The sequence below is a fragment of the Ovis canadensis genome, chromosome 25, assembly GCF_042477335.2.
Source record: "Ovis canadensis isolate MfBH-ARS-UI-01 breed Bighorn chromosome 25, ARS-UI_OviCan_v2, whole genome shotgun sequence".
NCBI classification, from domain to species: Eukaryota; Metazoa; Chordata; class Mammalia; order Artiodactyla; family Bovidae; genus Ovis; species Ovis canadensis.
In genome coordinates, this window is record NC_091269.1 from 59,783,695 (window position 1) to 59,804,875 (window position 21,181).

Consider the following 21,181-nt stretch of genomic DNA (forward strand, 5'->3'; position numbering starts at 1 on the left):
AGTTCATGGGGTCCTAGAGTCAGACACGACTGAGCGACTTTCACTTTCGCTTTAAGGAGGCTCTGTGGTGTATTCTGTGATGGCTGCACCAGTTTACATCCCATCAATATTTTACACAGGTTCCCCTTTGTCCACATGCCAAAACTTGTTTATCTTTTTGATAATAGCCAATCTATCAGGTGTGAGGTGTTGTTTCATTGTGGTTTTGATATGCGCTTCCCTGATGACTAGTGATGCTGAGCATCTTTTCTTGACCAGTAGGACATCCTCTTTGGAAAAAATGTCTATTCAGATCTGCTCATTTTTTAAAAATCAGCTTCCTTTTTTGTTTGTTGTTACTGTTGTTGTTTTTGAGCTGTATGCGTTCTTTATAAATTTTGGACATTAACTCATTTTCAGGCATGATTTAGAAATATTTTATCTCATCCTATAGGTTGCCTTTTTCATTCTGTTGACAGTGCGCTGTGCAGTAGCTTTTTAGTTTGATACATTCTCACTTTTGTTTTTGCTTTTGTTGCCTTTGCTTGGAGGCTGCATTTTCTTTCTATAAAGTCTCCAGATTCTATAATAATCTTTTTCCATCCATGCTCTTCATTATTTGTGCCTTCTCTCAGCTTTCTAGATGTCTCACTATTAATAGAATCAGTGTTGATCAAGCCATATCGATTCCCCTTATTATACATTTGTTACGTCATTCATTTCTAGGCTTAGCTTCCTCCAACGTTACTTTGGCTAATTTTGCTGCCCTTTACCTTCTTGAGATTAATGCTTGTTTACCTTACTAACTTTGCCCTTTCTTTCCTAACATATGTATTTAAGGCCACAGATTCCCCTCTAAATATTGCTCTAGCTCTCTCAAAAAAGTTTTTCAAGTTTCCCCCTAAACTTTCTCACTGCATCTTACAAGCTGATATTGTTTTTTCATCCATTTCAAAATATTTTCTAATTTCTCTTTTTTGTTTGACTCATAAGTTATTTAGAAGTACCTTGTTAAATTTCCAAATACCTTGGAATTTTCAAAATACTTTTATATTATTGATCTCCATTTAATTCCATAAACATATAGTTCTTTTCTTTTTAATTATATTGAGACTATTTTGAACCCCAAATATAATCTGTTGGTGAATATCCCACATGCACTTTAAAAAGTGTGTATTCTGCCTTAGTTTGGTACAGTATGCTACAAACGTCAGTTAGGTCAAGCAGCTTGATATTGCTCCACAGCTCTTTTCCATCCTCACTGATATTCCGTCTACTTATTCCTACCAACTATCAAGAGGTAGAACCTTTAACTATACTTGAAGATTTTTCCATCTTTCGAGTTTTGTCAGTTCTATCAGTTTTTGGCTTCATATATTTGGAAGCTCTGGATTTGAAATGCCATTTTTCACATACAACATGTATTAAATGCAGACGGTGCTAGTGGTAAAGAACCTGCTTACCAAAGCAGGAAACTTAAGAGATAGAGGTTCAGTCCCTGGGTCTGGAAGATCCTCTGGAGAAGGACATAGCAACCCACTTCCGTATTCTTGCCAGGAGATCCCCATGGACAGAGGAGCCTGGCAGGGACTATCATCAATAGGGTTGCAAAGAGTCAGATGACTGAGGCAACTTAGCAAGCACACACATGTATTCAGTTCAGTTCAGTCCACTTCAGTCGCTCAGTTGTGTCCGACTCTTTGTGACCCCATGTATCGCAGCACGCCAGGCCTCCCTGTTCATCACCATCTCCCGGAGTTCACTCAAACTCACGTCCATCGAGGCAGTGATGCCATCCAACCATCTCACCCTCTGTCATCCCCTTCTCCTCCTGCCTCCAATTCCTCTCAGCATCAGAGTCTTTTCCAAAGAGTCAACTCTTCACATGAGGTGGCCAGAGTACTGGAGTTACAGCTTTAGCATCATTCCTTCCAAAGAAATCCCAGGGCTGATCTCCTTTAGAATGGACTGGTTCGATCTTCTTGAAGTCCAAGGGATTCTCAAGAGTCTTCTCCAACACCACAGCTTAAAAGCATCAATTCTTCAGTGCTCAGCCTTCTTCACAGTCCAACTCTCACATACATACATGACTACTGGAAAAACCATAGCCTTGACTAGACAGACCTTAGTCGGCAAAGTAATATCTCTGCTTTTGAACATGCTATCTAGGTTGGTCATAACATTCCTTACAAGGAGTAAGTGTCTTTTAATTTCATGGTTGCAGTCACCATCTGCAGGGATTTTGGAGCCCAGAAAAATAAAGTCTGACACTGTTTCCCCTGTTTCCCCATCTATTTCCCATGAAGTGATGGGACCAGATGCCATGATCTTCATTTTCTGAATGTTGAGCTTTAAGCCAACTTTTTCACTCTCCTCTTTCACTTTCATCAAGAGGCTTTTTAGTTCCTCTTTACTTTCTGCCATAAGGGTGGTGTCATCTGCATATCTGAGGTTCTTGATATTTCTCCTGGCAATCTTGATTCCAGCTTGTGTTTCTTCCAGTCCAGCGTTTCTCATGATGTACTCTGCATATAAGTTAAATAAGCAGGGTGATAATATACAGCCTTGACGTACTCCTTTTCCTATTTGGAACCAGTCTGTTGTTTCATGTCCAGTTCTAACTGTTGCTTCTTGACCTGCATACAGATTTCTCAAGAGGCAGGTCAGGTGGTCTGGTATTCCCATCTCTTTCAGAATTTTCCACAGTTGATTGTGATCCACACAGTCAAAGGCTTTGGCATAGTCAAAAAGGCAGAAGTAGATGGTTTTTCTGGAACTCTCTTGCTTTTTCCATGATCCAGCGGATGTTGGCAATTTGACCTCTGGTTCCTCTGCCTTTTCTAAAACCAGTTTGAACATCTGGAAGTTCATGGTTCATGTATTGCTGAAGCCTGGCTTGGAGAATTTTGAGCATTACTTTACTAGCATGTAAGATGAGTGCAATTGTGCGGTAGTTTGAGCATTCTTTGGCATTACCTTTCTTTGGGACTGGAATGAAAACTGACCTTTTCCAGTCCTGTGGCCACTGCTGAGTTTTCCAAATTTGCTGGCATATTGAGTGCAGTACTTTCACAGCATCATCTTTCAGGATTTCAAATAGCTCCACTGGAATTCCATCACCTCCACTAGCTTTGTTCATAGTGATGCTTTTCATACGAGTCTATGGAGTCTATTTTTTGACTATTTTGTTCCACTGAACCATTTATGTATCCTTATACCAGTATCACATTGTTTTAATTACTGTGACTTTGGACAATACCTTGATTATTGTTAAGGCAAACCCTCTCCCTCACAATTTATTTTTCTTTACAAAATATCATGGTTCATGCATTTACTATTCATTCAGAATATCAGCATCGTTTGGTCAAGTTCCCAATAAGTTTGATCTTCAGTATTTTATACATTTTATAAAATATATATGTTACATATCCCTTCATGGGAAATAGATGGGAAAACAGTGGAAACAGTGTCAGACTTTATTTTTTTGGACTCCAAAATCACTGCAGATGGTGACTGCAGCCATGAAATTAAAAGACGCTTACTCCTTGGAAGAAAAGTTATGACCAACCTAGATAGCATATTCAAAAGCAGAGACATTACTTGGCCGACTAAGGTCCGTCTAGTCAAGACTATGGTTTTTCCTGTGGTCATGTATGGATGTAAGATTTGGACTGTGAAGAAGGCTGAGCACCAAAGAATTAATGCGTTTGAACTGTGGTGTTGGAGAAGACTCTTGAGAGTCCCTTGGACTGCAAGGAGATCCAACCAGTCCATTCTGAAGATCAGCCCTGGGATTTCTTTGGAAGAAATGATGCTAAAGCTGAAACTCCAGTACTTTGGCTACCTCATACGAACAGTTGACTCATTGGAAAAGACTGATGCTGGGAAGGACTGTGGGCAGGAAGAGAAGGGGACGACAGAGGGTGAGATGGCTGGATGGCATCACCGCCTCGATGGACATGAGTCTGAGTGAACTCCGGGAGATGGTGATGGACAGGGAGGCCTGGCGTGCTGCGATTCATGGGGTTGCAAAGAGTTGGACATGACTGAGCGACTGAACTGAACTGATCCCTATTGCTCAGAGATACTTTTCCCATTAGAGATATGTATCTGAGGTTAGCTAACTTCTTCTTTAAAGAGTCATGATGATAAATATTTCAGACTTTATGGGCCCTATGATCTCTACCACCTTGCCACTGCCATTGCAGCACAAAAGCAGCTACAGACAATTTACAAAGAAATGGTCCTGGAACTCTATTTACAAAACTAGGCAACAGGTCCGATCTGGCTGCAGGCTAGTTTGCTGACCCTTGATATGCTGCTGCGGCTGCTGCTATGTCACTTCAGTCGTGTCCGACTCTGTGCGACCCCATAGACGGCAGCCCACCAGGCTCCACCATCCCTGGGATTCTAGGCAAGAACACTGGAGTGGGTTGCCATTTCCTTCTCCAATGCATGAAAGTGAAAAGTGAAAGTGAAGTCATTCAGTCTTGTCCGACTCTTGGCAACCCCATGGACTGCAGCCACCAGGCTCCTCCATCCATGGGATTTTCCAGGCAAGGGTACTGGAGTGGGGTGCCATTGCCTTCTCTGGACCCTTGATATAGAGAAAGATTAATTTTTGGTGCATAGATATCTTTTTATCCATACTTCATAATGAGTTTTCTAATATTATACTTGAGTTCACTATTTCTAGGTGGGCAAAATATCCAAAAGATTATATGTTCCAATTTTCTAACATTTATGCCAATTATACCATTTTGTAATCTTATTGCATTGGCTGGATAACTGTAGAGCAGTGCTCACCTATAGTGCTAACAGGAGGTTCTGTTTTATTAATCAGAATACTCTATTTTTTCATCTCCAAATATGATGTTGCTTGCTAGTAGTATTTAAAAAATGTTGAGGTTTCAGATATGATGGTTGCATCAGATATCTTTTAAAATTCCTTCTAATTCAAATTCTTTCATTATGAGGTCATTAGTTATTAGTTTTTCATTGTTGCAATGGACAAATTGAGTGCTCCACTGAACGATTCATCATCCCATCATTGAGCTATTGAATGAATACTTTCCAATCTTCTGGTTTAGTTACTTGAACTTCAAGATAACATTGAAGAAAATTAATTTTTTCTGGAGATTAAGAAAAAATAAGTGGAATGAAACTCATTTGTTTTAAAGTTATTTAAGGTGTTTTCCTTGAAATTTTTCAGTGTAAATAAATCACTGAAATGATCTTTGAGTAACAATTGTAAACTTAACTGAAAATTCAATAGTCCTTTAGACAAATTGGGGGTGAAAGGTCCAAAAGAAAAATAAATTGGTAAGGCTTACATGAGCATACAATCTACATTTATTTCTGAAAAGGTTGGGTCCAGTATATAAATTCACCAAGAGCATATGATTTAAACTATGTATTTAAAGTTGAAAGCTAATATGTACATATATGCTTATATTTAAATGTTGTAAAAGTTCCTCTAAATAAGCATTTATATACTCATATAGATGTTAGTGGGGGTTTCATATTCATATCCTAGGCAAAAATTGATTTATTATTGGTATAAATCTTAGTATTTCAATTAGTCAAAAATTTTCAATTTGGGATTCACTTCCCCAAAATGAAATAAAAACAAATGCAATTAGTATTTTCATATTTACTTATTTCCCTGAAAAACTAAAAATTAGTCCAGCTATAAAAATATGAGGCACACATTAAAGAAGAGACATGTTTACCATCAAGAATTGTGGAAATTTTCTTTATAAGAACATTTCAAGGTCCAAATAATAAAAATACTTCAGGCAATACATAGTAAATCTTTCAATTTAAATAATAGCATAGAATCCTTTTCAGAAATATCATCGTACATTATATTTATTATTCTACTATGACAGAAAAGGAAATTAGTAACATAAACATTAAAAGCCAATCATCAAAATTAGTGTTCAGCACAGATTATTATTTATAAAAATAATATAAACAGGTAAAATAAATTCATTTAATATGAATTACATTTCCAGCATTTAATTATTTTTAAAATGAGAAGTATCAATTTTAATTCAACCTATTCAAGTGTTCATTCAGCTAAGGGAACAAAATAAGCTCTTAAAAATTCAAGACTGATGGATTAATATTAGAAACTTTCTCAGTACAATGCAAAGACTACTCTGATCTCAACTGAATTACATCACACAAAGACATGTATCACTTGCTTTATAGTTTGGAATCAAGTATAACTGGTCAATAAAATTCCTTGACAAAAATATCACTGTAACTGTATGAGGCAAAGTCCTATAATAAGATGAATTTAATAATGGCCACATCTTTTCAAAAACAGAATATGGAAGTTTTCATTTTCACAACTATAAATTTGGTTCTCCAAAACCTGGTTCCCAAAGCCAACTTCTAAATGTCACGGCAGAGGTGGGGCAGTAATGGAAATAAATGATTTAATGGAACGCTGAAGAAAAAAATAATAATCATAGATTTTAGTTTGAAAAATATATCTGGCGTAACAGATACCTAGAAGTACGTAATAAAGCTTATATCAAAGTTTATTGCCCTCTAAAGCTAAAGAGCAGAGATTAAGAGGCAAGTAAAATGTAATGTTTGCTTTTAACAAAGCAGACTAATATGTTAAGTGTTAGGGTGGGATAGGAAAGAACTCAAGAACAGGCAAAAGTTTCCTCTTGGACTTTCTACATAAACATCTATTTTAGTTTTGGACTGTTCACCAGTGTTCTCAAGTGATGGAGAGGAGGAACACTGCCCACCCATGAAAATTCCCAGACCTTGTCCAGCTGCTCTAGAAAGGCAGCTTGTCCTTTGAGGTCCCTGGGGCTCCACAGGAGTAAAGAAGTACAGGGGAAGGGAATCCAATTTGCATAGAAAGCTGATCCTTTCTAACTGGGTTCTTGAGTGACCTAAGTTATTCAAATACCACCTAAAAGTACAGACTCTAGCTAGAAAACATGGATACGTATCTGTCTTGAAAATGCTTGTAAGAAATCATGATATAATCTCACCATCTTGTGATCCTGAAAATTCTCAGCTCCCTCTAGCTGTCTTTCCAAATAAAATCTTAAATAATACAGTTTAAATCCTTTACTGGGTTCTGTAATCTCTTCAACCAAATAGACGGAAGTTGTTTTATATAACTTTCATTTCATGGGAAAATATGGGAAGGTATTTGATATTACCTAAGTAAGATCAGTAGGTAAACACCGTTTACCTCAAACCAAATGGTACTGCCTTCAGGGAATTGTCAGAAAGTCAAATGATATACCAAGAAAGCACATTTGTATAAGCAAAGCCCTTCAAGCACAGCTCGAACATGTTCTTTAAGAGGAGGCTCCAAGCCACTTGCTAATAATTTCAAGTGTGAGGCAATAGAAGTCTTTCTTACTTTACAGTCCAAAGCTTCTGAAGAACTTCAAGCACAATTTTATAACAAAACATATACTGCTCCTAAACACACACATATATGAAAAACAATGGAATGTTAATTGAATACCAATATCCACTTTCAGAAAAGACATTTGTACTTTTTAACCACAAAGTGCCTAAAAAGAGTGCCTTAACCTAAAAAGAAGTTAACATTTAACCAAAAACTTCTTTAAAGCATCAGGAAGATAAACGATAATAATATAGTCTTTGGTCTAGAATTAGTTAACTGAACATAGGGGAATCTGGCTCAATATCAGTCTCTTTATATCTTCATTGGATGAATCAAATTTAAACTTTTTTAAGATGCAGGCTCAGATCTCTTAGGCAACCCTCGTTCAAAGGAAATACTTCATATCATTGAACATTGCCTTAAAACACCATGAAAAAGATTTAGGGATAGCTGTTTGTTTCCATTATCCATATTCTCTTGACCCTTCAATGATTAGTATAACTATTACCTGTGATATTTATGCTTTCTTTTTTGTGACATGCCAATGACTGATACTTTAGTAGCAAATTCATAAATTTATGGAAAATAACTTTAGATATGTTACTTAAATAACATGGCATTATGGACTAAGCATGTGTTTGGGCATTAGGAGACTTCAGTTTCAGATGTGACTCTTAGACTTGCTCTCTGATAAAACAAACTTCATTGCTCTGAACTTGAGGTACGTCATCAGTAATGTCAGAGCATAACTTATGTTTACCTCAAACAGTGAGAATTCAATGAAATTGTGTAGGTAAAAGAGCTTTACAAATTGCAATGTGCTATACAATGTATGTTACAATGTAATACTCATCTTTATATCATTATTGTTCTTAAGAGAATTTATGTGGTGTGACTCACCTTGGTTTGGATCATTCCATGACGTTGTTCTCTCATTTGGCCCACTATATTCATGATGTCGAACTGTAACAGGATGACAGTAATTTTGTATTATTCAGAGAGCGGGAGAACACAAAACCCCCAGATGCCTAAGGAGTACGCCATACTTCTTTCCAGTAAAAGATATCTCAAGAATTAACTAGCAAGTTCTCGTTTTCAGTCATAGGAACATGTACTATGTTTAACCTAGTCTAGTGGATAAGGAAGACTTGTTCAAATGGGTTTCCAGGAAAGAAGCAGGAAGCAATCATTTATAATAAGCAACGCTCTCCAAAAGAAATAACAACAAATTTGCCCCTGTGTGTACTTGTCTGTTCTCCAAAGGGGGAACTTAAAGCAGCATTGTGATTCTGCAAGAGTCTGAAGCATAGAAACCTTTTCTGGCCACAACAGCAACACAGCTGTTTCTCATATAAAGAGCCCTCTCAACTCAAATGGAGACCCTGAGCAGCAGTTGGCCCAACCCCAGATTCTGCACCTGTGCATGGAGAACACCCCTACCCAGTGTGGCCACTGAGCTGCTGCAGGTCTGCAAAAGGCTGTTGCTAGACCAACGTGAGCTAAGTCCAGAAACCGGTAATAAGTGTTTAGAAAATCTTAATGGCAATCTGACAATGGTGCAGTGCCAAGCAGCCTCATCAGTGGAACAGGATACAGACCAGCTCAGGTGCTGTTCAACTTGCTTGAAAAGTCACATGTGGTGCAAGCTGAGGACCAGTCATGTGCAGTAAGACCACATGAAATTTAAGGTTTGTCAACTGTCAACTATCATCCAAAAGTACATACAAATCAGAGAAATGTTAAGTATTCCTTTATTTTTACAACTTTTTGTTACTATAACTTAAAGTTTTAATTAATCCTTAAAATATTTTTATATTGAAATAACTATAGATACACAGTAAGTTGCAAAATATGTACAGGGATACTGTGTATCTTTTCACCTAGTATTATACCACCCTATACAACTAGAATATAATACTGAAGCCAGGAAACTGACATTGGTATAATTTGCCAGCCTTTTCAGATTTTGCAGTTTTACAGGCAATCATTCGTCAGCATAGGCATACATGTATTATTGTATACGGAGTTATCACATGTGAAGATTCATGTAACTGCAGCCACAACCAAGATACATAACTATACCACCGTAAGCCTTCCTCCTGTTATCTATTAGAACTACCCTCCCACTCCAATCCTCAACCCTTGGCGACCAGTAATCTGTTCTGATCTCTACAGTTTTGTTATTTCAAGCAGATTACATAATCAGTTCAGTTCAGTTCAGTCGCTCAGTCGTGTCCGACTCTTTGCAACCCCATGAATCGCAACACTCCAGGCCTCCCTGTCCATCACCAACTCCTGGAGTTCACCCAAACTCATGTTCATCAAGTCAGTGATGCCATCCAGCTATCTCATCCTCTGTTGTCCCCTTCTCCTCCTGTCCACAATCCCTCCCAGCATCAGAGTCTTTTCCAATGAGTCAACTCTTTGCATGAGGTGGCCAAAGTACTGGAGTTTCAGCTTTAGCATCAGCCCTTCCATAGAACACCCAGGACTGATCTCCTTTAGAAAGGACTGGTTGGATCTCCTTGCATCATGTAATATCCAACTTTTTTGAGACTTTTTGTCATTGCTAATTGCTTTGAGATTCATGCAACTTGGGTATATCAATAGTTCATTCCTTTTTGTTACTAAATGGTATCCCACAGTATGGATGTGTTGGAGGACATTTAGGCTGTTTTCCAGTTTGGGGTGGTGATAAATAGATTTGCTATGAACACATACATACAGGGTTTTATGTGAACTGAAGTTTTCATTTCCATGGAATAAACACCCAGGAGTGTTATTGCTAGGATTATATGGTAAGATTAGTTTAGTTCTGCTTTTTTTTTTTTAAGAAAGTTAAAAACTATTTTCCAGACTGGATACACCATTTCACGCTCACTCCTATAAGCGATGCATGCTGCTGCTGCTCACTGGTGTCTGGCTCTGAGACCCCATGGACTGTAGCACCCCAGGCTTCTCTGTCCGTGGGATTTTCCAGGCAGGAATACTGGAGTGGGTTACCACTGCTCCTCCAGGGCATCCTCCTGCCCCAAGGATCAATCCCATGTCTCCTGCATTGGTAGGCAGGTTCTTTACCACTGAGCCACCTGGGAAGCATAAGCAACGTATAACTAATCCAGCTTTTTTCAAATCTTCACCAGCATTTGGTGCTGTCATTATTTTTCATATTGGCCTTTCTAATCAATATCTAGTGATATTTCATCATGGTTTTAATTTCGTTCTCTTGTTGTTCAGTTGCCAAGCTGTGTCCGACTATTCTCAATCCCATGGATTGCAGCACGCCAGGCTTCCCTGTCCCTCAGCATTTCCTGGAGCTTGCTCAAACTCATGTCCATTGAGTCAGTGATGCCATCCAACCATCTCATCCTCTGTCACCCTCTTCTCCTTCTGCCTATAATCTTCTCCAGCAACAGGGTCTTTTCTAATGAGTCAGCTGTTCGCATCAGGTGGCCAAAGCACTGAGCTTCAACATCAGTCCTTCCAAAGAGTATTCAGGGTTGATTTCCTTTAACATTGACTGGTTTGAAATCTCCTTGATTTCATTTACCTAAAGGCTAGTGAAGTTGAGCCTCTTTTCATGTGATTGTCACTGAAACATCCTTATCATTGAAATTCCATGCCTTTTACCTATTTTCTAACTGAACTGCTTGCTTACTTATATGTTTTGAGGTCTTTACAAATTCTAGGTGTGAGACCTTTGTTGGACATGTGGTTGCAAACAGTTTCTCCAAGTCTGTAGCTTGTCTTTTCATCTACTTCATAGGGTCTTTCACAGAACAAATGATCTTAATTTGCTTTCTCCCTAATATTAGTGACGGCAAGAATGTATGCTCTGACTACCTGTTTTCAATACAACGCTTGAAGTTCCAGGTAGTACAATAAGACCAGATAAAGAAATAAGAAACAAATGCATTGGGAAGGAAGAGATGTGTGACCCTACTTGCAGCTGGAATGACCATCTATGTAGAAAATCTCAAGGAATCTAAACACGGAACAAAACTGGGCAAAAAACCCTCTTAGAACCAATAAGTGAGTTCAACAAGATCACAGGATACAAGATCAACATGAAAAAATCAGCTGCATTTGTAGATACACGTACATACAATGAACATGATAGTAAAAACACAATACCATTTACAGCTTGAAAGCAAATGAAATAAGATAAATCTAGCAAAACACGTACAGAAGCTGTATGATGAAAATAACAAAATGCTGATCAAAGAAATCAAAGATCAAAGACGACCTAAGTAAGTTGACATGCCACATTCATATTGGAAGATCCAACGTAGTAAAGTTCATCCTATCAAAATTCATCAAGCTTTTTTTATAAACATCGAAAAGCTAATTTTAAAATTTATATCAAAAGGCAGAGACTTATAAGAGCTGAAACAACTTTGGAAGAGAAAGAATCACTCTCCCTGAGTTAAGATTTCCTGTATAGCTACGGGAGTCCCAAGTGTGGAAATGGCAGGAGGAGAGATGCGTAGATCAGGGAAACGGAAAAAGGAGAGATGCGTAGATCAGGGAAACGGAATACGGAACTAGAGACAGGCCCCAAACAAACACCCAAAATCATTTCTGACAAAGGTGCAAGAGCAGTTCAGTGGAGGAAGAACAGCCTTTTCAACAAAGGAAACTTAACAGCTGGACATCTTTAGGCAAAAAAAAAAAAAGTGAACCTTGACTTAAACCTCGGCCCTTATAAAAACAATTAACTCAGAATGGACCACAGACTTAAAGATAAAGCGTGAAACTACAGAACTTGAAGAAATGACACGGGGAAGATTCTTTAGGACCTGGGCAAGGTGAAGAGTTCTTCAACTTGACACCAAAAGAATGATCCATAAAGGGAAATAGGATAAAAATCCAACTTCATTGAATTCAGAGTCCATTGTTTCTTGAAAGTCTGTTTTATAATTTATATTTTAAGATCAGGCAAATTGTGGAAATAACTTTGTATTATTCATTTTTAACCTTAATTTCCTTTACTTTACTTTACTTTTTAACCTTAATTTACTGATAGCAAAAGAAGTGCCACTGGATCGTCATCTCAAGAAAAGCGCAGCTTTCCTGCACACGGCTTTAGTGGTCAACCAAACAATAATAATGGAAGTAACTGCAAAGAAATGAAGACCAAAAGAGTTCATGTGAATTTTACCTAGAATTATGATTCCTTATATATTGAGTTTTAGAGCCATTATTGAGTGTGAATTGCTAAAACCACACTTGTATTAATCGCAAAGATGTTCTGGCTAACATAGCAAAGAAACAATTAAAATTTACTTGTCGCATACAGAACAAAAGAAATAGGCTCCAAGACAAAAGAATTATTTTAAAGAATACTAAATTAAAAAGCTCATGTTCAATATTTCACATGAAACATAAATACTTTGCAGACTTACAAAACAGAGCTTTGAACGGCTAAGATTAAAAACACATAAACAACAACCAGACAATGGTAACAGACGTCATACTGAAAGTTTTTTACTGAAAATTTGGGGTGAAGGTGTGGCAGAAAAAGATAAAGTCCCACTTTCCTAATGAAATCACAGTGTGACAAATTCAGGGACTGGCTAGTGACGCAGAGCAGCACTAACCCACAAAACAAAAGCAGCAAAGCATTTAGCATCGCAACTTACTGAATAAAAGGTACTGCAACATGATGACTCAGTATATGTGTGATTCGAACATGAAGTGATACGAAGGAAGAATTTTTCCTTTTCCGTTTTATTACTGACAATCACAACTAACTAACTTTAAACAGCACAAAATTGCTAACAAATATGGTTTTTCCAGTAGTCATGTATGGATATGAAAGTTGGACCGTAAAGAAAGCTGAGCACTGAAGAACTGATGCTTTTGAACTGTCGTGTTGAAGAAGACTCTTGAAAGTCCCTTGGACTGCAAGGAGATCAAATCAGTCAATCCTAAAGAAAATCAGTCCTGAACATTCATTGGAAGGACTGATGCTGAAGCTGAAATTCCAATACTTTGGCCACCTGATGTGAAGAACTGACTCATTGCAAAAGACCCTGATGCTGGGAAAGATTGAAGGCAGGAGGAAAAGAGGACAGAGGATGAGATGGTTGGATGGCATCACCGACTCAATGGACATGAGTTTGAGCAGGCTCAGGGAGTTGGTAATGGACAGGGAAGCCTGGCATGCTGCAGTCCATGGGGTTGTAAAGAGTCAGACATGACTGAGCGACTGAACTGAACTAATTTTAAAGGGCATGAAATTACAAAGTACTACATTGTCATCAAATGTCATTTGGAGCTTGTTTTGTGTAGGATTATGTTCTGATCATAGAACTGCAATGACAAGAAAACAGTCTGAGATAGCTACATAGATTAAAGAATTTACCCCAAATTTGAGTCAGTTCTAGCGAGGTGGACGAACCTAGAGACTGGTACACAAAGTGAAGTAAGTCGGAGAGAGGAAAACAAGTATTATATGTTAACGCATATATGCGGAAACCAGAAAAATGGTACTGATGAACCTATTTGCAAAGCAGGAACAGAGACACGGACATAGAGAACAGACTTGTAGACACAGTGAAGGAAGGAGAGGTTGGGGCAAGCTGAGAGAGCAGCCCTGAAACATGTGAGCTACCATATGCAGAACAGACAGCTCCATGGGGAGTTGCCGGATAACGCAGGGAGCTCAACTACGTGCTCTGTGGCTGCCTAGAGCGGTCTGGGGCGGCGGGTGGGAAAGAGGCTCCAGGCGGAGGACACGTATGTGTGCTTATGACTGATTCACGTTGTTGTATGTCAGAAACCAATACAACATTGTAAAGCAATTATCCTCCAATTAAAAATTTTTAAAAAGTCTTGCTACCAAAAAATAAAAGCAAAACAAAAACCAAAGAACCCCTTCCAGATGAACCAGACAGTGTGTTTAGTGATATGGTAAGTATTTTTGGATTTTGTGAAGGTTAATGTGTTAAATTTTGGACTATTCACTTCATTACATAATAATATGGTAACTGATATTTAACTGTTGCTGTATGCTGAAGATGGTTAGAGGGGAAAGTTCTATCAAGAATGTTTCAACTACAGAACAATCTCAGTTTTTCGTCAAGAGAAGAGCCAGCTTGTTCCCAGTGTTTTAAAGATTTTTAAGCAAGCTTACTTAAAAACAAAACCGACATCTGCAAACAGTGAGAGTTTCACTTCTTCTTTTCCAATTTGGATTCCTTTTATTTCTTTTTCTGCTCTGATTGCTGTGGCCAAAACTTCCAGAACTGTGTTGAGCAGTAGCGATGAAAGTGGACACCCTTGTCTTGTTCCTGACTTTAGGGGAAATGCTTTCAATTTTTCACCATTGAGGATAAAGTTTGCTGGGGGTTTGTCATATATAGCTTTTATTATGTTGAGGTATGTTCCTTCTATTCCTGTTTTCTGGAGAGTTTTTTTTTTTATCATAAATGGATGTTGAATTTTGTTAAAGACCTTCTCTGCATCTATTGAGATAATCATATGGCTTTTATTTTTCAATTTGTTAATGTGGTGAATTACATTGATTGGTTTGTGGATATTGAAGAATCCTTGCATCCCTGGGATACAGCCCACTTGGTCATGGTGTTTGATCTTTTTAATGTGTTGTTGGATTCTGATTGCTAGAATTTTGTTGAGGATTTTTGCATCTATGTTCATCAGTGATATTGGCCTGTAGTTTTCTTTCTTTTCTTGTGGCATCTTTGCCAGGTTTTGGTATTAGGGTGATGGTGGCCTCATAGAATGAGTTTGGAAGTTTACCTTCCTCTGCAATTTTCTGGAAGAGTTTGAGTAGGATAGGTGTTAGCTCTTCTCTAAATTTTTGGTAGAATTCAGCTGTGAAGCCGTCTGGACCTGGGCTGGAGAGGGTGTGGAGGAAAGGGAACCCTCTTACACTGTTGGTGGGAATGCAAACTAGTACAGCCACTATGGAGAACAGTGTGGAGATTCCTGAAAAAATTACACATAGAACTGCCTTATGACCCAGCAATGCCACTGCTGGGCATACACACTGAGGAAACCAGAATTGAAAGAGACATGTGTACCCCAGTGTTCATCGCAGCACTGTTTATAATAGCCAGGACATGGAAGCAACCTAGATGTCCATCAGCAGATGAATGGATAAGAAAGCTGTGGTATATACACACAATGGAGTATTACTCAGCCATTAAAAAGAATACATTTGAATCAGTTCTAATGAGATGGATGAAACTGGAGCTGATTATACAGAGTGAAGTAAGCCAGAAAGAAAAACACCAATACAGTATACTAACGCGTATATATGGAATTTAGAAAGATGGTAATGATAACCCTCTATGTGAGACAGCAAAAGAGACACAGATGTATAGAGCAGACTTTTGGACTCTGTGGGAGAGGGAGAGGGTGGGATGATTTGGGAGAATGGCACTGAAACATGTATACTATCATGTAAGAGATGAATTGCCAGTCTATGTTTGATACAGGATACAGGATGCTTGGGGCTGGTGCACGGGGATGATCCAGAGAGATGATATGTGGTAGGAGGTGGGAGGGGGGTTCAGGACTGGGAACTCATGTACACCCGTGGTGGATTCATGTCAATGTATGGCAAAACCAATACAGTATTGTAGAGTAAAATAAAGTAAAAATAAAAATTAAAAAATAAATAAATAAAACTGACTATAAAATAACAGTAAAAAGAAATAAATCATTATATTTTCTCATATCTTCATATCCTTTAGAGGTATAATTGATACCCTAATCTTACAGTGTCAGTCACATATGGCTGAGCAGCAGCTTGCAGCATGGAAGACTCTCTGCATGAGTGCCACACACACACACATTGGTCTGCATCCTGCTTACCAAGACCAGCCCACTCCCATGCTCTTGGATGTCTCTGAAATATGTCAAGCTGCTTTGAAAGTTTCTAAATGCTTACTCTCAATTTCAGAAAACTTATCTCTCTGCAACTAACAAACAGTCACAGATTGGTGCTGGTCCAAGACCATATTTTGAGTAGCTCTCGTGAACAAAATTTCTGAAAAGAGTAGAGATGGGCATCAGTTAGGATGCTGGACATCTCAAGCCTCTATGGAAAGCCAATAAGGCAAAAATGGACGCATTTCCTATCTCTGAACCATTTTCCATCTAAGCACCCTTAATTGTAAAATACATCACTATTTTACATAGCGTGCTGCGATTCATGGGATTCAGGGCAAAGAGTCGGACACGACTGAGCGACTGAACTGAACTGAACTGAAGAAAAATGCTGTTATTTAAGCTGACAGATGACTTATTATAGAGCACATTTTGAGTTTATAAAAGGCATAACAACAGCGGAAAGTGCTCCGTAGAAGCATAAAATACAATATTTATAGTTTTTACAATTTCTATAAGTTATATAAAATAACAAATATAAACAAATTAATTATGATGATGAATATATAAAATAAAAATTATGCTAATGTATTTTCTGTTAAAAGGATAAAACAACATTAATTATAGGAACAGGTAACATCAGATTCATGCTACTGAAATTTTCAGCATTTTTTAGTATTTTTGTCATTTTTTTGACCACTGAGTTTATATTCATTGTTTGTAATAAAACTCTCAGTTTGCTTGGGAAACCGTTGCTTTTTTATTCTCAACCTTATAGCCTGGAGTAGTCCTGACTGACTTTCATGGACCAGTATCTCCCACAGTGGTTAGTTTAAAGGAAGGGTTATAACTGAATCAGAAACAGGGAAATGCTGGGAGATATTGGCTCACGCTTCTGAGAGGAAGAGATCACCTCTGTCCTTTAGAAAGTCCCTGGAAGAGGCCATTTTTCTATCCCCGACATAATGCGACCTTAGGGTGTAAACACGTAGAATTTATGCGACCAATCTGTTGTCACAGGGGAGACCTGGTCAGTGTTGGGGTATAACTACGTATAGAATGAGAGAGCAGTGATTTAACATTTATGCTGATAATAAGATAACCACAGGATTTGCCTATCAGGGCAAAAGCCTCCCCGCCCTTGTTGCCTTATGACTGAGCTGTGGACTTTCCTATTCCTTGGAGAGAGGGTAAGAGGCACCACCCTCCCCAACCCAAGTGCCTGCTAAGTAAACAAATGTCCTCCCCTCCTCACTTCTGCAGCACAGGGAAGCAGTTCAGGAAAGGCAGGGCTTCTGCAGCACAAATCTAAAGTCATGTTCCCTAATTAATCAATCATAAAGGTAACAGCAAAATCACTACATGTCTAATTCTTGTGTCTATCTCTTAGGTGGTTCCAAATTTAGGAAGAAAGTAAAGAATTGTTAATGGTTGACTCAAACCCAGCATTATTATTATCCATATTTTATGTAAGAGAAAACTAGATTTCAGAGAAAATGAGCAGTTTGTACAAAGTCACCAAAATCTAAAGTGTGTGGCAAACTAGCAGTCAGAGCCAGGGGCCTCTCATTAGCTCTGAGGGCTACTTTTCCCCCAGTGTGCTCACATGCATGTATTTCTATTCATTAAAAACAGACACACTTTGGGCCTTCCCCAGTGATGCACTGGTTAAGAATCCATGTTTTCACTGCAAAGAGCACAGGTTTGAGCCCTGGTCAGGGAAGTAAGATCCCGCATGCTGGGCAGTGCAACCAAAAAACAGGCAGGCACACATCACTGACATTCTTTAACAAGGCTCTAAAAGCTGTGCATGTGCATGGAAGCAAGAAAAGAAAAACGAGCTCGTATTTACTGCGTACTTCCTGCACTCCAGACATTGTCTGAAGCCGTTCATTCGCATTATCTGTTTAGTTTAATCCTCAGAACCACCTCCAAGAACCTGCAGCAGCTAAGTCAGAAGCAGGTATCCAAAGCTGACACGCTTCCTATTGACTCAGTTGCTCTTGAAGGCCGAATATTAGTCTCCAGCTATGAGAAGACTGTTAAAAATACAGTGTTTACTAACAGCATCAGTTTATCTGCTTAATTCACACACTTACTGAAAAGTTATTTTCAATGGCACAGAATACAACATCCACACACAGGAACACCCCTGTCCGACCCACGCCTGCGCTGCAGTGAACAACGATGGGTCCTGTAAGGTGGCTCTTCCTCACGTAACGAACATACTTTATAAAACCTTCTGCTGAAGTAGGAGTGCCATGGTCTGGCCAGTCGGTGAACTGCAAGTGTTTTACAAAGTGACTAGCTCCTGTCTGTGGGGGCGGGGTGGGGAGGGTGAGAGACAGGGAAGGGGAGAGAGAGAAGAGAGATTTACCAACTTCTCATATTAGAGATCTTCTTTTAATTTCTGATATGCCACAAATAGGAATAATAATGGCTATATGGTAAAACAGTAGTAAAAATAAGACTGCTAAAAGTAACATGAGTTTAGGACTTGCTCTGTAGGAACGGTACTAAAGACTTCACATGCATTATCTCATTTAATCCTCACATCAGCCCTGGGGTGGCAGACACTGCGTTATCCTCATTTTACAGATGAAAAAGTAAGAATTTGAGTGACTGATAGATGTATGCTAGGTCAGGAGGCTCATACGTTTAGAGCTGGGGCAATAATGTAGTCCTTCCAAATCTAACGCTACCATCTGTCTTCTGCACCGTGAGAATGCAGAAGAAAGCAAACAAACCAGGAATCCAAAACAGAGTGGAAATGAGCTAACATGTTGGGAATAATATAGAAAAGCGATATATCTTGGTTTCAATATTATGATGTGCTGTGCTTAGTCGCTCAGTCGTGTCCAACTCCTTGCGACTCCGTGGACTGTAGCCCGTCAGGTTCCTTGGTCCATGGGGATTCTCCAGACAAGAATCCTAGAGTGGATTGCCATGCCCTCCTCCAGGGGATCTTCCCAACCCAGGGATATAACCAAGGTCTCCCGCATTGCAGGCGGATTCTTTACAGTCTGCGCCAGCAGAGAAGCCCAAATACGATACTAAGTTTAATTAAAACAGGCAGGTGCTGTCAAGTTGCTTAATCAGGGTTTGATGGGAAGCAACCTCCTCTGGCAACCAGGGCAGGGTGGTTAATGACCATGTGAGTAGACGTTGGTCCTTATTCTTTCGCTGAGCCCCCTGAAAGTGGAGTTATGGAACTCTCCCTGGGGTTGACAGGTAAGATGCTTTGAGTTTACCCATCATTCTTCCAGAGGGTTCACCCCTTCCCTAATGTGGAACCCTCATTTTACTTCACCGGGCACTATTGTGGAAAAATTCAGGAAGGATTTCTCACTCCTTCTCTACTTCTCCCTAATGCACCACTTTTTTTCCTAAATTCCAAATAAAAATATCACTTTCTATGGTGTTAGAAAATAGAAAGACTCAAGTTTGAATCACTGGTACACAAAATTGGATGAGGCAAACGATGCTTAAAAATCGTGTGAAGGAACCAAATTGAGGATAGGTCTCACTTCATCACATATTTCAGGAATTAAATCTTTCCTACACTGTTGACCACTGAGAATCTGCACAAAGGTGGGCATCACTGCTTTCCTGACCCAGTACCATGAGGCAGACTCTTCAAACGTCAGCCCCATGGTTTTGAGGTCTGGGAACATCAGCCCAAAGGCCACCATTCTGGACCCCCTTGCCAACTCCACAGGTGGACCTGAGCATTTGAATCTTCTCAGACAGATCACTCCTCTGGGCCTCCCACCTGACCTATATTCTCCAAGCATGCTCCCCTTCTCCTGCCACAGTGCATATTGCATGCCACTTAGAGCTGGTGTCTTCTGTCCCCACTAGACTGTGTCTGCTTTCTGTCTCCAGCATCTGACACAGTACTTGGTTTATATCAGGGAATCAAGTGATAGGAGAGTGAGGCATCAGGCAAATCCTTGGGTGTACAGAGCAAACACAGGCCCTCACACACAGCTAGCAAGCCCGACATCAGTGCCAAACGTTTTTGTTATTCTTGGCCTTCCTGGTCACACCACCGTGTACTGTGATCCTCATACTCCCCAATTCTATCTTTCTGTCTCTTTCCCGACTTTATCTTTTCAACATCTCCCTTCTCACTCAGACCCCCAGTTCAGTTCAGTCGCTCAGTCGTGTCTGACTCTTTGCCACCCCATGGACTGCAGCACGCCAGGCTTCCCTGCCCATCACCAACTCCTGAGCTTGCTCAAACTCATGTCCATTGAGTCAGTGATGCCATCCAACCATCTCATCCTCTGTCATCCCCTTCTCCTCCTGCCTTCAATCTTCCCCAGCATCAGGGTCTTTTGCAATGAGTCAGTTCTTCGCATCAGGTGGCCAAAGTATTGGAATTTCAGCTTCAGCATCAGTCCTCCCAGTGAATATTCAGGACTGACTTCCTTTAGGATGGACTGGTGTGCTCCTCAGGCCCAAGTGCTGCAGTAAACTCTTGGAAGGCATCATCACTTCCCTAAAGGCTTCCTCTACTTCCTTGCCTTGCCCCCATGGGTACTGCACTTTGCAGCTCTCTCTAATCCAGGCCACCTGTTCTGTGCTCCAGGCACCAGAGCCTAGAGGCTAGCTGCACACTCCTTGCTGCCCAACACAATTTCCAATTCATTATTAGTTCTTCTCCTTGTACAAAAACTCCCCTTCAAGTTTCATGCCTCTTAACTTCGTCTTCTCATCACTATCACCTTACCACAGATTCCGACGGCAAATTTGGGATCTCAACAGCCAGACAGACTCTCTAGCCTCACGTTTTTATTTCTCTCTCACAGAGGAGACCGTTCATGTCTTCTAGTCCTCACAATGTGATTAGTCTTTGGACTCACCATCACCTATAATGGCCAGTATCAAAAAGCTCCCAGTTCTTAGATTCCAACATCATTTTCTGAGCAGAAACTCTTATGCTAC

General features: G+C 39.5%; 1 protein-coding gene across 1 annotated transcript in view; it reads right to left on the reverse strand.

Moving 5' to 3' along the window:
* Nucleotides 1-5,836: 5,836 nt before the first annotated feature.
* The window catches only part of PTPN20 (protein tyrosine phosphatase non-receptor type 20), a 67,593-nt gene continuing 52,248 nt past the window's right edge, over nt 5,837-21,181 (reverse strand). Inside the window, exons 6-9 of the mRNA XM_069572212.1 lie at nt 18,331-18,546; nt 8,273-8,335; nt 7,382-7,443; nt 5,837-6,436 (exon numbers count right to left, since the gene is read on the reverse strand). Of these exons, the coding sequence (XP_069428313.1) occupies nt 6,382-6,436; nt 7,382-7,443; nt 8,273-8,335; nt 18,331-18,546 (396 nt within the window). The 3' untranslated portion in view covers nt 5,837-6,381. The remainder of the gene's footprint in view (nt 6,437-7,381; nt 7,444-8,272; nt 8,336-18,330; nt 18,547-21,181) is intronic.